General features: G+C 37.2%; 3 protein-coding genes across 8 annotated transcripts; 1 reads left to right on the forward strand and 2 right to left on the reverse strand.

Moving 5' to 3' along the window:
* The first annotated feature begins 507 nt into the window (after positions 1-507).
* On the forward strand, positions 508-2,317 carry LOC108826052 (alkane hydroxylase MAH1). The gene has a single exon (XM_018599426.2). It carries the CDS (start codon positions 679-681, stop codon positions 2,170-2,172), a length of 1,494 nt encoding a protein of 497 aa, XP_018454928.1. The 5' UTR covers positions 508-678; the 3' UTR covers positions 2,173-2,317.
* Positions 2,318-7,776: 5,459 nt separating this feature from the next.
* Positions 7,777-9,644, reverse strand: LOC130499625 (putative F-box/LRR-repeat protein At5g02930). The gene is made up of 3 exons (XM_056993872.1): positions 8,652-9,644; positions 8,224-8,400; positions 7,777-8,084 (listed from the first exon to the last, which is right to left on the reverse strand). The coding sequence occupies exons 1-3, from the start codon at positions 9,576-9,578 to the stop codon at positions 7,833-7,835; spliced, it is 1,356 nt and encodes a 451-aa protein (XP_056849852.1). The 5' UTR covers positions 9,579-9,644; the 3' UTR covers positions 7,777-7,832.
* A 2,722-nt stretch (positions 9,645-12,366) lies between these two features.
* Positions 12,367-14,222, reverse strand: LOC108826651 (uncharacterized). Of its 6 annotated transcripts, none has more exons than XR_001945505.2 (3): positions 13,856-14,222; positions 13,492-13,542; positions 12,367-13,414 (listed from the first exon to the last, which is right to left on the reverse strand). XR_001945505.2 is itself a non-coding variant. In XM_018600032.2 (3 exons), the coding sequence occupies exons 2-3, from the start codon at positions 13,072-13,074 to the stop codon at positions 12,633-12,635; spliced, it is 339 nt and encodes a 112-aa protein (XP_018455534.1). In that variant the 5' UTR covers positions 13,075-13,414; positions 13,497-14,210; the 3' UTR covers positions 12,367-12,632. The 6 variants fall into 6 exon arrangements, 2 of the variants coding, with proteins under 2 accessions (XP_018455534.1, XP_018455535.1); XR_001945504.2 differs by having other exon boundaries at positions 13,497-13,542; positions 13,856-14,221; XR_008938516.1 differs by having other exon boundaries at positions 12,367-13,227; positions 13,312-13,414; positions 13,492-14,221.
* Between the last annotated feature and the right edge of the window lie 333 nt (positions 14,223-14,555).

The following is a 14,555-nucleotide window of genomic DNA, read 5'->3' on the forward strand; positions in this document are numbered from 1 at the left end:
TATGTGTTTTACGGGTACTAAAATTCTAGACCCAAACCGATCCGGACCCGACAAGACCCGACCCGGAACCGACCCGAAAATTATAAATACCCATATGGGTCTAATTTACAAGGACCCGAAAGATACGGACCCGACAAGACCCGACCCGAACCCGACCCGAAGACCCGGATGTCCAAGCCTAGTAGCCACATTGGATATCAAAGTTATTAAACTAATAAAAACAACGAAAACTATCAAAAATCTATGAATTATACATATGTTTTATATTTGTAATATTTTATATTTAAAATTTATTTATATTTTAACTATATATCATATTTACTAACGTTATTTACAAATTTATATAGTAAAAATACTAAACTAGATTATTGAATCAGGTTTAGTCTGGTTGTACCATATTAAACCGTGATTCAAAAAAATTCCGTTCAGCTCCCGATCCGATTTTAAAAACACTGGTTTAGGGTTAAAATTTCGATACAGTGCATTTTATCATCTCTACACGTGACAAACGAGTTTTTTGTCCGATACCTTGGTGGTCCTAATCCTTGACATGTTTGCCAACGATAACATTCTGCATTCGATTTGCCAACCACAAGATTTCCACTTGTACATATGTTATATATCAAACCAATTGTACTAGAATCTGTGTATCTAAACTCATAAATCCTTTTGTATAAAATGTCGAATATTATAGGATTATTTGAAGTCTTCATAGCATTCATTTTCGTCCTTGTATTCCAATGTTTCTTACTCTGCAAGAAATCTCTCGGCGGGACGTTTCTCAAGAGTTGGCCTTTCCTCGGGATGCTTCCTGGAATGCTTTTCAACATCCCCTGCTTTTTTGACTGGATCGTTGAGGTTCACGAGGCCAACGATATGACGTTCGCTTTCAAAGGGCCTTGGTTTAGTGGAACAGACAAGTTGTTCACGGTTGATCCGAGGAATATCAGTCACATGCTCAGCTCGAACTTTTCGAAATCTAAAGGACCTGAATTCAAGAAGATCTTTGATATCTTGGGAGATGGAATCGTAACCGCTGATATGGAGTTATGGGAGGATCTGAGGAAGTCAGGTCACTCCCTATTTCACCATCAAAACTTCCTGAAGCTCTCGGTAAGTAGCACTACAAGTAAGTTAAACGATGATCTTGTTCCATTTCTTGATAAAGCTGCTGAGGAAAACAATGTCATAGACTTACAAGATGTGTTCCAGAGATTCATGTTTGATACTGCCTCGATTTTGATGACTGGTTATGACCCAATGTCACTATCCACCGAAATTCCCGGGTATGAGTTTGGTGAAGCTGCGGACTTCGCTGAAGAAGCTATCTTCTATAGACATCTCAAACCGGTGATCTTGTGGAGGCTTCAAAACTTGATTGGCGTTGGAATTGAGAGGAAGATACGAACTGCTTCGGAGATTTTTAATAGTATGTTTTCAATGATTATATCTTCAAGAAGAAAAGAAGAGATAAGTCGCGGGGAGAAAGAGCCAGCAATTAACGCAGTAACATATTATATGAACGTGGACACGACCAAATATAAGCTCTTGAAACCCGGTAATGATACATTTATAAGAGATGTTGTTTTGAGTCTATTGATAGCAGGAAGGGACACCACAAGCTCAGCTCTCACTTGGTTCTTCTGGCTTCTTTCTAAGCATCCTCAAGTTTTGACCAAGATCCGACATGAGATCAACACAAACTTTGATCCCACGGATCTAGAGACGCTCGTGTATCTACACGCTGCATTGTTTGAATCAATGAGACTCTACCCACCGGTTCCCTTCAACCACAAGTCTCCTTCAAAGTCAGATGTGCTTCCAAGCGGGCACAAAGTTGAAGCAGATTCAAAGATTGTGATATGTATCTACGCATTGGGTAGAATGAGATCTGTATGGGGAGAAGACGCATCAGAGTTTAAACCAGAGAGATGGATTTCAGAGAATGGAGGACTCAAACGTGAACCTTCATCAAAGTTCTTGGTTTTTAATGCAGGCCCAAGAACTTGCTTGGGTAAACATTTAGCTCTTTTGCAGATGAAGATGGTATCTGTGGAGATTATACAGAACTATAATTTCAAGGTTGTTGAAGGTCAAAAGATTGAACCAGTCCCCTCTATCATACTCCGTATGAAAAATGGTATTAAAGTTACAGTCAGTAAGAATATATGATTCTTATGCTAGCTTGTTTGGTTTCTACGGTTACTATTAGTTTTCCCTTATCGCTAATAAATGCGTTAGTACTTGCTTTATTTCCCAAGCAATCTATGTAGCGTGCTACTATTTATTAAAATCTAGTATGTCTATCTCACACTCACGATCACCTCCTCAAGGGATATTTTCTACTTTATTTCCATTTACGCCTTTTTTCACGGCTTCTTCCTGGATCGTATCATCGTACCAATTTATTTAGTGCCACAAATTTCCAATAAATAAAGCATTGATAACTGGAACCAATACGAAATGAATATATCAAAAACAAGTGGTAACAAAGTAAACTCTTGGTCTGCCCACCGTGCTAGGCAGACCCAGTTGGTGCTCGCAATAGAAATTAGATACTTATATTATATCGTTTGATCATAAGAATTGGATACTAATGTCTGTAGTAGTACACCCTTTTTATCAAAAAGAAGAAGAGCAAACCGATATGGGGAAAGAGATACGATAACACAAGTAGAAAGGAAAACTTATATACGTACAACAAACCCATCGAACCATATTGTTGAGCTGTCTTTCTATATAGAGCCATGCTTACTACTATAAGTCTATAACTAATAAACTAAATCAAGTGAACATGAAGCTGTTAAGTATTGAAAAGTGTTGACTTTAAGGTGTGAACACATATCTAGATCTGGATTCAAAATATATCCTCTATATATCTTTATGAAAACTTATTCTAATAAAGATATAGAGTTTTGAGTCTCTCTCTAGTCTCTCTCTAGTTCTTTATTCTCTCTAATCTTCTAATCTTCTTAATCTCATACAAAACATTCAGATTAAACCTTAATCACACTATAAAACACAAAAGTGTTTATGGTATCAGAGCCAGGTTCTTCAAAAAGAGAGAGTGTGGTTTCTGTTTCATAATTAAAAAAAAAAAAAAAATCTGAGTGTTCTTGAGTGTTCTTGAGGTTTTCTCCAAGTTAGATCTTTGAAAAACTCAAGTTTGTCTCTGTTGGTGTTTATTTTAGAGATTCAGCTTCAAGATAGTTCCTTTAGCTGTTTAACAAGCTCAGAAGTATTGTCTAGCTTGTGGAGGAGTTTTGCGTGAGCTATTAGAAGGAGATCCAAGATAAAGATGGAACCTTTAAGAGAAATGGCAACTGAAAAAGGCCAGACAAGAAGTCTGAGAGATGGAAAGGAAGCTGCTCAAAGAAACACTATACAGAGTGGGGTTGAAGCAGCTCATGAAGAAAAATCCAAACTTGTGAAGGTGTGTGATGACAAAGGATTGATCCGCAACTGGAAACAAGAAGAGGATGAGATTTATCAGCTTGTGGGAAGGCTGAAAGAAGTGTGGCTGGAGCTTATGGCGAGGTCAGAAACAATTCAAGAAAAGAGAGAACAAGATGGTGTCTTTAGCTTTCTTGTAGCAGAGATGTGTGAGCTTGTTCAATACACTTGTGATGTGTATGAGAAGAGCAAGGTATCAACTCAAGTGAAGGGTGGTACTAGCTTTAAAAGAGGAAGGTTAAGAAAGCTTTCCAAGAAATGGTTCAAGATGAGAAAAGCTTGGAGAAGGGACAGAAAGTCAGAGTATCTAAGTGATAAGATGAGCTTGAAGATGATCAAGAAAGCTGCGCAAAAGTTGGTGAGAGGAGAGTGTTCTTATTCTGCCTACATTGGGAACTCATGTGAGGAAAGTATAGGTGTGAGGGAGCAGGAGACCAAAGGAGCAGATGATCCTATTACAAAGAAGGAATGGGATGAGTTTGTTAAGTATGTGTATGCTTTGGCTACGACCCGGAGTCAAGGAGCTCCTGCCTCAGCATCCACAACCAAACCCATCATCATTGATTCTGGAGCAAGTCATCATATGATCAGTGATAGGAGTCTGATCAGTGAGGTCAAGGCTGCAACAGGGAGTGTTATGATAGCTAATGGTTCTCGAATTCCAATAGAAGGAGTGGGAAACCTGAAGTTGTTTGAAAAGAACACACCTGCTTTCTATCTACCTCAGTTTACTTCAAATCTGATCTCGGTGAAGAAAGTCACAATTGATCTGGACTGTCAAGTGGTATTCAGGCCAAATGAAGTTGAGTTCCAAGACTTGAAAACTGGAAGAGTTATTGGCAGAGGAGACAGCAAGAATCAGCTCTATCACCTCCAAATGGCTAAGATTCATAAACCTCTTGATTCTATATGCTTAAGTAGTGCTGCTAGTAGAGTGGATAGTAGTACTTGGCATGCTAGGTTGGGACACCCTCATGCTCGTGCTATAGAACTGATTCTCCCTACTATGTCATTCAATCACTTGGAGTGTGAAGCATGCATATTAGGAAAGCATTGTAGAACTGTTTTCCCAACATCTGAGACTATATATGAACATTGCTTTGATCTGGTGCATTCAGATGTGTGGACTGCCCCATGCATGTCTAGAGATAGTCAAAAGTACTTTGTGACATTCATTGATGAGAAGTCTAAGTATACATGGGTTACTTTGCTTCCATCGAAGGATAGAGTACTAGATGCCTTTATAAACTTCCAAGCATACGTCTCTAATCAATACAATGCTACTGTGAAGGTACTAAGGTCTGATAATGGAGGAGAGTACACAAGCAATGCTTTCAAGAGTCATCTAGCAAAGCATGGGATTGTGCAGCAGACAAGCTGTCCTTACACACCACAACAGAATGGGGTAGCTGAGAGGAAGAATAGGCACTTGATGGAGGTAGCAAGATCTATGATGTTCCATGCTAAAGTACCAAAACGTTTCTGGAGTGATGCTGTTCAGACTGCTTGCTACCTCATCAATCGTGTACCAACAAAAATCTTGAAGGATCTGTCTCCATTTGAAGTGTTGAACAAGAACAAACCAAGCATTGATCACCTAAGAGTCTTTGGGTGTGTGTGCTATGTATGGGTTCCAGGAGAGCAGAGAAATAAGCTGGAGGAGAAGAGTACTAAAGCCATGTTTATTGGGTATTCTATAACCCAGAAAGGTTACAAGTGTTATGATCCAGACACAAGGAGAGTTCTGGTATCAAGAGAAGTGAAGTTTGTAGAGTCGACAGGGTATTATGAGAAGGAGAAGTGGGAAGACTTGGGGGACCAGTCTCAAGCTTCACCAGGAAGGGCAAATACTCTGAAGATTTTGATGGAGAAGCTTGGGATAAACATGTCTCAAGATCAGGTACCAAGGAGGATAGTACATATTGATCAAGCTGAAGAAGCTGGCAGAGAAATCCCTCTTGATCATGAGAGGGGGAATATAACTGAATCTGGAGTGCAAGAGCTGCACCAAGAGGATTCAGGTCATCATGATCAAGATATGACACAAGGAGCTGAGAATTCAGGTCATCATGATCAAGATGTGATACAAGGAGCTGAGAATTCGGTTCAGTCTAGTGGTGGAGATGAACAAGAAGAGTCTCCTAGTTCAGAGGAACATGTTCAAGCTGAGGTTCCAGTTCAGGAGTTAAGGAGGAGCACAAGGATAAGGACTCCTTCGACCTGGGTAAACATGAAAGTGTACTATAATGCCCAAGCTGTGGAGCATCCTTCTCAAGCCGTGTGTTCATTTGCCGAGTTTCCTGAAGAGCATTATGCATTTATGATTAGCCTGGATGAGAGCTATGTACCAAGGTCCTATGAAGAAGCTATGGAGATACAAGAATGGAGAGATTCTGTAGATGATGAAACTAATGCCATGATCAGGAATGATACATGGTATGAGAGTGCGCTACCAAAAGGAAAGAGAGCTGTGTCAAGCAGATGGATCTTCACCATCAAGTACTTACCTAATGGGAAGATATACAGGCGCAAGACAAGGTTGGTTGCAAGGGGATTCACTCAAACATATGGAGAAGATTACATTGACACCTTTGCACCAGTAGCCAAGCTTCACACCATCAGGATAATCCTATCTCTTGCTGTGAATCTTGAATGGGATTTATGGCAAATGGATGTGAAGAATGCATTCTTGCAAGGTGAGCTGGAAGATGAGGTATACATGCTACCACCTCCTGGTCTTGAGCATCTAGTGAAGCCAGGGAATGTGTTGAGATTGAAGAAAGCAATATATGGGCTGAAGCAGTCACCTAGAGCTTGGTACAGGAAACTGAGTATAACACTCAATGGTAGAGGGTTCAGGAAGTCTGAACTTGATCATACTCTCTTCACATTGACAGGACCATCAGGAATCATTGTGATCTTGGTGTATGTAGATGATCTGATTATCACAGGAAGTGATAAGGCTGGGATACAAGCCACTAAAGAGTTCCTCAAGTCTATATTTGATATCAAAGACTTGGGAGAGATGAAGTATTTCTTAGGGATTGAGATATGCAGATCCAGAGAGGGCTTATTTATGTCTCAAAGGAAGTATACTATGGATATGCTAAAGGAGACTGATGTGCTTGGAGGAAAGATAGCCAAGACACCTCTTGAGGAGGGATATAAGGTCTTACGTGAGGGGGAGGTTGAAGAGAACCAGTTGTTTGAAGATCCTAAGCTGTATAGAAGGATGATTGGAAAGCTGATCTACTTAACCATCACAAGACCAGATATATGTTTCGCTGTGAATCAAGTGAGTCAGCACATGCAGACGCCTAAGGTACATCACTGGAAGATGGTTGATAGGATACTGAGGTATTTGAGTGGCACTTCTGGACAAGGAGTTTGGATGGGTTGCAATGGCAGTACAGAAGTGGTTGGGTATTGTGATGCAGATTGGGCAGGAGATAGAGTAGACAGAAGGTCTACCACAGGGTATTGCACTTTCATTGGAGGGAACATGGTTACTTGGAAGAGCAAGAAGCAGAAAGTGATCTCCTGTTCAAGCGCTGAGGCTGAGTACAGGGCCATGCTGAAGCTTACAAACGAGTTGGTATGGATTAAGGGCATTTTGAAACATATGGAAATTGAGCAGATCAGTCCTATGACAATGCACTGTGACAATCAAGCAGCAATTCATATTGCCTCCAACTCAGTCTTCCATGAGAGAACGAAGCACATAGAAGTTGATTGTCACAAGGTGAGGCAGATGATAATTCTAGGAGTGATACTGCCATGTTATACAAGGAGTGAGGATCAACTTGCAGATGTGTTCACTAAGGCAGCAAGGTTAAAGACAATGGAGTCCATACTATCAAGGCTTGGACTCATTGATCTTACCCCTAGGAGCTGATCTCCTTAACCATGGAGTCTCCACTCTTTTTCCCTCATCATTGTTTTATCCCATTGGGTTTTCTTTGGTGAGGTTTTTAATGAGGGATATCTTCATGGTTTCCAAGCTTGACTTGTTCCACATGGTCAAGCTTGAGGGGGAGTGTTAAGTATTGAAAAGTGTTGACTTTAAGGTGTAAACACATATCTAGATCTGGATTCAAAATGTATCCTCTATATATCTTTATGAAAACTTATTCTAATAAAGATATAGAGTTTTGAGTCTCTCTCTAGTCTCTCTCTAGTCTCTCTCTAGTTCTTTATTCTCTCTAATCTTCTAATCTTCTTAATCTCATACAAAACATTCAGATTAAACCTTAATCACACTATAAAACACAAAAGTGTTTAGAAGCAACTTCCTCTCCAAGCTTATAAGCCAATAAATAAAATCGTTCATTGAATCCAACACGAGAAATCCATGATACATAATTTTTACACCTACTTGATCATTTCAGCACTATGGAGACCTTATTTTTGTGAGAGAGTGTAAGAGCGATTTGCGACAGCTCATCATAATTCGTTGTATTAAGGCAACTCCTCAACTGCAAAACCAATGTCTTTAGTGTTCTGCTATTTCGCAGCAAAAGTTCCATGAAGGAAGCCACGAGATCCGGCTGTGCAACTTTAAACGCTGACTTAGCCGGAAAGATCAAGTCTTGTGGATCTTGTGGGTCTATGTAGCGATTAACATACTTTTCCTGCAAAACAAAGAAAGGTATCAGCATGCAAACTAAAAACTCTTTTTATACATTGATTAGCCACCAAAGAAAGTGACTGACATGATTTTTAATTTATTTGTAATTTGTAACATAGCAAGGAAAGGATAATAAAATATACCACTGCAGAGTTCCAATCTTCAGTTTTGTAAAAAAATATCTTCGATAATTCAGGTGAGTTTTGTAGCAGCTTTGCTATGCCAGGAACCGCAGATCGCAAAATTGTTGTTTTAAGAGTCAACGTTTTGACCTTTAACGTAGGGAAATGAACACCATGGAACTCGGCAATAGATAGCATCTAGCAATAAAAATGACAAAGAGATAATGAATAACTCTCACCAAAAGAAAAACAAAAACCTAAGTAAACAGTTAATCATAAACTACTTAGCTAGCATATGTTCATGTGTCCAAAATATCTACTTTTAGACAACAGAAGGATATTCTTAGAATATGTTTATAATAAGCATAGAGAGAGTTATAAGAATTGTTGTCCAGAAAAAAGAGAGTTATAAGAATTAAAGATTAAAGAATGCAAGAATGTCAACATACCTGAAGAAAGCTAAGCCCAACAGTAAGGTTCTCTACGTTCTGCAACTCGTTTAGCATCGTTTGCATCATCACTTGGTAATCATCCTTCGAGGGATAATCTTGAGTACACCAGAATCGAGGTAAGAAATACATAGTGTCTATGTTAGCTTCTATTAAAGAGGAGACATCAGCTAAACTATATTTTTGCGTAAAATCTATCATTCTCAAGTAATGTATATGTGGAGCCACGATATGACATTTTCTTGGAGAAGAATTGGTGAACTCTAAGTCCAGTCGTCTAAGGCGCGGCGATTCACTCAGATCAATACAAGAAAGTGAACAAGACTGCAATGTCAAGCTTTTCAGCATTGGGGACCCAGACATAAGCTTAGGAAAAGATTCATCGAGTGAAGAGTTACTCAAAGACAAGTTCTGCAGTGATGTCCAAGAAACGGTGCATTTGGGTCTCATATAGTTGAGTGAATCTCCGATGAGTTGCTTTAGAGATGGATTGCTGAAGAAGAAATCTGGAAAAACGTAATATGCTTTCAATACCAAAGAAAGCTTCTCCACGTTGCGGGATATTGCAAACTTGATCAGGCTATCAACATGGTTGCTCCTTTCGCTGTCTTCCCACGTTTCGCTATCAACGTGGAGATGGAATCTCATGATTTTTGCGGCCGTGTAGCTATCTAGGGTTTCAAGAATCGATTCAATAGAGGAGGATGTAATATGAGGAAAAGAGAGATAAGGTGTCTTGCACCATACATGCCTCCAACGTTTGGACAAGACGCTAGTTGTGATGGCTACATTGGTCGGAACAAAGGACAGGATATGGTGGAGCATCTCGTCTGGTAGAGAGCTGATTGAGTCTACACCGCCAAAGAGGTGGCTAGGGTTTTGTGCACCTGCAGGGGCGTTACTTTCCTCCTTCGCTGGTTTCTCCATGGCCGTTCGGATTTTGATCAATCCTGAATTTTTTTCTGTCTGTGTTAGATAAGATATTTCAATCAATCTCTTATGTAAATCAAGTTATTTCTTAATAATCCAATTTACCAGATTTATTTCTTAATCATCCCGATTGCACCAGATTTATTTCTTAATTAATTCACAAGATCTGAATTTATAATTTTAGATATCAAACTAAAATTTATATATCATATAAAAAATATAATATGATACTTTGAAATGTTAATTTATTTATCAACCAAAAAAAAATTAATTAAAGACTTCAAAAATCAATTTATGTTACAAATATAAACAAGATTAACATGATGAATCATCTTGTAAAAATAGCATAATGAAAATGTGATCATGCTACTCATATATGTTGACGGTAGGGCTGGGCAAATAATCCGAACCCGAAAAACCGAACCGAATCCGATCCGAAAAAGTAGCACCGAACCCGAACCGAAATTGATTAAATATTCGAACGGGTTCAAAATTTCGGTATTTAAAGAACCGAAACCGAACCCGATCCGAACCGAAGTATTTTGGGTACCCGAATGTATCCGAATTAAATTTATATACTTAAATATATACATTATTTATATATATAATGTTATATTAAAATATTAAAAATATATAAGATACCTTTAAGTTTTCCAAAATACTCGAAAAATATATGCAAATAGTCAAAAATAAATGTTTAAAATAGCTAAAGTATACTGAAAATACCAAAAATAGTTAAATATCAATTGATTATTTATCCAAATATTCAAAGAAAACTAATTTATATGTTAAACTAGGGTAGGCCCGCCCTACGGGCGGGATATAATTTACTTGTGATTTATGTTATTATTTTGTATGATTTTGTGGGTTGTGTTTTTGGTTTACGTTTGGAAGAGATGTATATGATAATGTTTTTTGTCTTTTAGCAAATTTTAGCAAAGGAAGAATTATATGTGATAAAATATATTTTGTTTGTTTGTAATAGTTATTTTTTAGTAAAGCTGTGGCATTGTTGCGTTGTGAGAGTTTCAAATGATCTTCATGTTGTTTCCATTTACAAAAATTTGATTCCGTATTTGGTGTGTTATTTGTGGTTTGTAATATTTAGGTTTGGAAAGATTTGGTGGTGGGTAAATTTTTTGTGTATGTTACAAAAATAATTATCTTTTATGTTGAAATCATAGTTTTTCGACATGATATTGGAGTGGAAGTGGTGTTTATTTGAAGTTGCATTTTTATTAAATGTAAAATGTTAAATTAAATGAGAGGAAGGTATGAATGCAAAGCTAATCAAAATAAGAACATACTAAAACTGGAAAATGTGAAAACTGAGTAGTGGTCGATGAGTGTAGGCATTTGTCAGTCACCGTAAAACCAACACTAAGAATTTTTCCATTTGTTTATAGTAATAACAATCACTCTATCGATTTTTGAGATTATTGAGATGTGGTGGCATTGTAAAGATTATATTAGTCCCATAACACTTCTTTTTTAATATAGAGACGTCGCTTAAGAAAATTTTGATCTATCTCAGCATTTGTCTGCCCGGGACATGTTGGTTTTTTTATTTATGACGATCCATAAATTTAATGAATTTCTCATGTTCTCATGTGCATAACAAAATTATGGCATAGAGATAGTTATTTTACCACAGTTTTGTTTGTTAATTTGTAAAGATTTTTAGTCTTATGGCGGTTTTGTTTCAAAGTCAAAATTATTTGATTTTTTTCCTAACAATAATTCTTGTATAGATTGAGTCAAGATTTTCTTACTTAAATTCATACACGGACTTTTACAACCATTCATCTGATCTGAACGGTTTTGGAATATTTTAAATTCTATATGTTACAATTAAGATTAAGTTAAGATTTTCTTACTTAATCTCATACACTGACTTTTACAATCATTCGTCTGAACTGAACGGTTTTGGAATATTTTAAATTCTCTATGTTACGATTAAAATAAAAAGCAAAAAACACATTGGTTAAGTATGTTCTTATTTGAGAAGGTTTGGTTATATATGTGGTTTGAATAATTATTTTCGTGCTTACTTTATTTTATGGGGTTTTATTATGATTTTTCACTATTTTTTTTAAATTAAGTATATGTATACTTTGATGGTTGAGATGATTTCAATAGAAATGTGTTCTTCTTTATTTTGGTAATATAAATATTTTGATTGGTTTATTTTATATTTTCTATTTTCATTCATACTCCTATATCTTATTGTTTTTATTACGTTTCAATTTAAAATTTATAATTACAAAATTTTTATTTTCATATCAGTATTAAATTAGTTATATTGAAACTCTCTTTGAAATTCATGAAGTTACTACATTTATTTGCATATGGATTTTTAATGTGTTATTATATAAATACAATTTTCGTTTTTAATAATTAATTATTTAGTTATATTTTATTATATTTTTCTCAATTAATTTTTAAACATCTTGTAAAATTACGTGACTTTTTCCATTTTTATAATATTTTGTTGGTTTCTCGTATTTTTTTTGTTTCACGGGTACTATTTTTTTGCTTTACTAATAATATATAAAAAGAGAGTGACATGAAATCAGTTGTCAAAGAAAAAAAAAGAGTGACAAAAAATCATAAAGAGTTTGAGCTGTGAAGTCAAAAGGCATATATCTTTGTTATTATCATATTCAATAATTACAAAATTATTGTGGATACAGATTCGATCATATTACGATCTTATTTGAAGCAAGAGTTGTTTCTCGGTGTAAGATGCATGAGTTGTTGTATACGAAAAATGGCAAATGGAAAATATCTATAAGAGTTGGTAAATAAATAAAAAGATCTATAAGCAACCATCTGTTATCAAGCTGGGTTGCAGGGTGATGATGAGTTTGTTTTAAACTACCAAAATATGAGTTTATTTTAAAATTTGACCCCATAGGAAACGTAGTGACCAAGCCATGATAACAACATGTGAAAACCCAGCGACGAAAAGATGCAAGGAAACGATGAAATCCTAACTATTATTCCAAGCGTTTGTAGACTTGGCCACTCGCTAGGCTAGAAAACTAAGAATTATGTGTTTTTTTTTCCGATGCGCCTATCCTCCTGCACTCCTGCTTCCTCATCAGTTACATCACCAGCAACAGTTGCATGGATGCCTCTTTGAGCAGCTGCATCTCTCCACAGGCATCCAACCCAGCGGATGTTGCAGGGGGAACTTTGGTGATGTTTGGGAGGACTTAATAGCCACTGCTCTAGCTCCGGGCATGTAATCTCCTGGGTTGTTATCACCCCTCTGCCAAAGAACCATTATTAAAAAAGTAAACAGCATAAACAATATACATAGAACTATTTCGAATTAAGGAATGAGGAGAAGTTGAATGGGGATAGCCTCAAACCCATCAGGAAGCTCAACAGCCTCATCCCCATGACTCATCCAAACAACCTGCTTCTCACCAACCCTCCCCTCTCCAAAAATCTTACTCTCATCACCCTTCGTCACCTCAATCTCCATCTTCCCATACTCCTTACTCTCCCCTTCCACCACAACACCCCCGAGCTTCTGAACAACCAGCTGCAACCCGTAGCAAATCCCCAGAACACGAACACCGTTACTTTCAGCCCACTCGATGAACTCCAAACCAGCATGTGAGAGAGCAGAAGCAACCTGTCAAGAGGAAGAAAACCAAACAAAACACCAACAGCCATAAACTCACACAAACCAAGACAAAATAAGTTTTGTGATTCAAACCTCATCGACGGAGCGGTAGTTATCACCGAACCGTGAAGACTTATTCTCAAGATTATTCTGAGTCTGCCATCGAGGATTATAGATTTATAGGAGGGTGCAGTACCTAACACAATTATTCTAATGTCTTTTAGTGCTCCTCCAGATATGAAAATACGACAATAAATTATAACAGAGGTTTACCTTACCTGAATCCTAAAAAAAAAAATTTCATTCCCAGTCTCCCACTATCATCTGTCACAAACAAAAGCTCTGAATAATAATCAATAGATGAACAGATTGAAACAAAATCAACAATCAAATTAGAAATCAAATCATCTCCCATAAACGAAATATATTGAAAAAGTGTGATGATCATCAGTTCTCCTCCACGTTCATTCCTAGCTTTCCAGAACCCGACAACCGTACTTAGACGGTGGAGGAGCAGCAGCAACCAGTTTTCAGATCAGAAAGTAAATGGATGAGTTAGCCATTTCACAGAGAATCTACATACAGATTTAGAATTTTCACAGACTGTAAGGATATTGGTCAAGTGAAGGAAGCAAACCTTTTTACAGGTGAAGAATAGACCACCTTGGAAATTGCGATAATTCACAATCAATGTCATGGTCGTGCTACACGTCCGTCTATGGAGTTAAGAGGCGATGTTGGCGCTGAATCGGCATCTCGACCGTTTCGGTTGAGTAAAGTAGAAGGCTAAACGACGCGGGTGGAGACAAACGAAGAGATTCTTGATATCGATCTCACTCATCTAACCTATTGAAACACCATTGAAGCTGTGTGAGTACACAGAATTATTTTTGATCGGTCTCGGATTTTTCAGAAGAACAGAAACCATAACTTCGGTGTGAAGGAGATGAAAACTACAGGGCCGCCTCTGAGGCTGTGGGCTTTAATTCTTATGATCTAACAGAAGCCCACAAATTTCCTTGTTTTCATTTAATTAAACGTTGAGTTTTGATGAAGTGGACAGGTGTCGGCTTCTCCTATCTCTATTTGTTGCGCTGGCAGCAGGAAAAGAGAGACACCTTTTCTTTATAATAATAGATTAAGGTATTTTGATATATATGTTATGAAAATTTATATGTAATATATTATCTTTTTTACAGATTTTGAAAATTTAAAGTATATAATGAATTTTGAAAATTTAAAAACATTTTAAATGGATTATCCGAACCCGAACCGAACCCGCAAAGATCCAAACCGAACCCGAACCGAAATTTAGAAATATCCGAATGGGGCTGAAA

The sequence above is a fragment of the Raphanus sativus genome, chromosome 9 (genome assembly GCF_000801105.2).
Source record: "Raphanus sativus cultivar WK10039 chromosome 9, ASM80110v3, whole genome shotgun sequence".
NCBI classification, from domain to species: domain Eukaryota; kingdom Viridiplantae; phylum Streptophyta; class Magnoliopsida; order Brassicales; family Brassicaceae; genus Raphanus; species Raphanus sativus.

Excerpts from the sequence above, each read along its gene's own strand:
- LOC108826052 (XM_018599426.2), top strand. The coding sequence starts at position 679 with ATGTCGAATATTATAGGATTATTTGAAGTCTTCATAGCATTCATTTTC.
- LOC130499625 (XM_056993872.1), bottom strand. The coding sequence starts at position 9,578 with ATGGAGAAACCAGCGAAGGAGGAAAGTAACGCCCCTGCAGGTGCACAA. Across the intron at positions 8,401-8,651 it reads TTGGGCTTAGCTTTCTTCAG|ATGCTATCTATTGCCGAGTT; the intron begins GTATGTTGACAT and ends TTTTATTGCTAG. Across the intron at positions 8,085-8,223 it reads AAGATTGGAACTCTGCAGTG|GAAAAGTATGTTAATCGCTA; the intron begins GTATATTTTATT and ends TTTGTTTTGCAG.
- LOC108826651 (XM_018600032.2), bottom strand. The coding sequence starts at position 13,074 with ATGGAGATTGAGGTGACGAAGGGTGATGAGAGTAAGATTTTTGGAGAG. Across the intron at positions 12,856-12,958 it reads GCTGTTGAGCTTCCTGATGG|AGGGGTGATAACAACCCAGG; the intron begins GTTTGAGGCTAT and ends GTTCTTTGGCAG.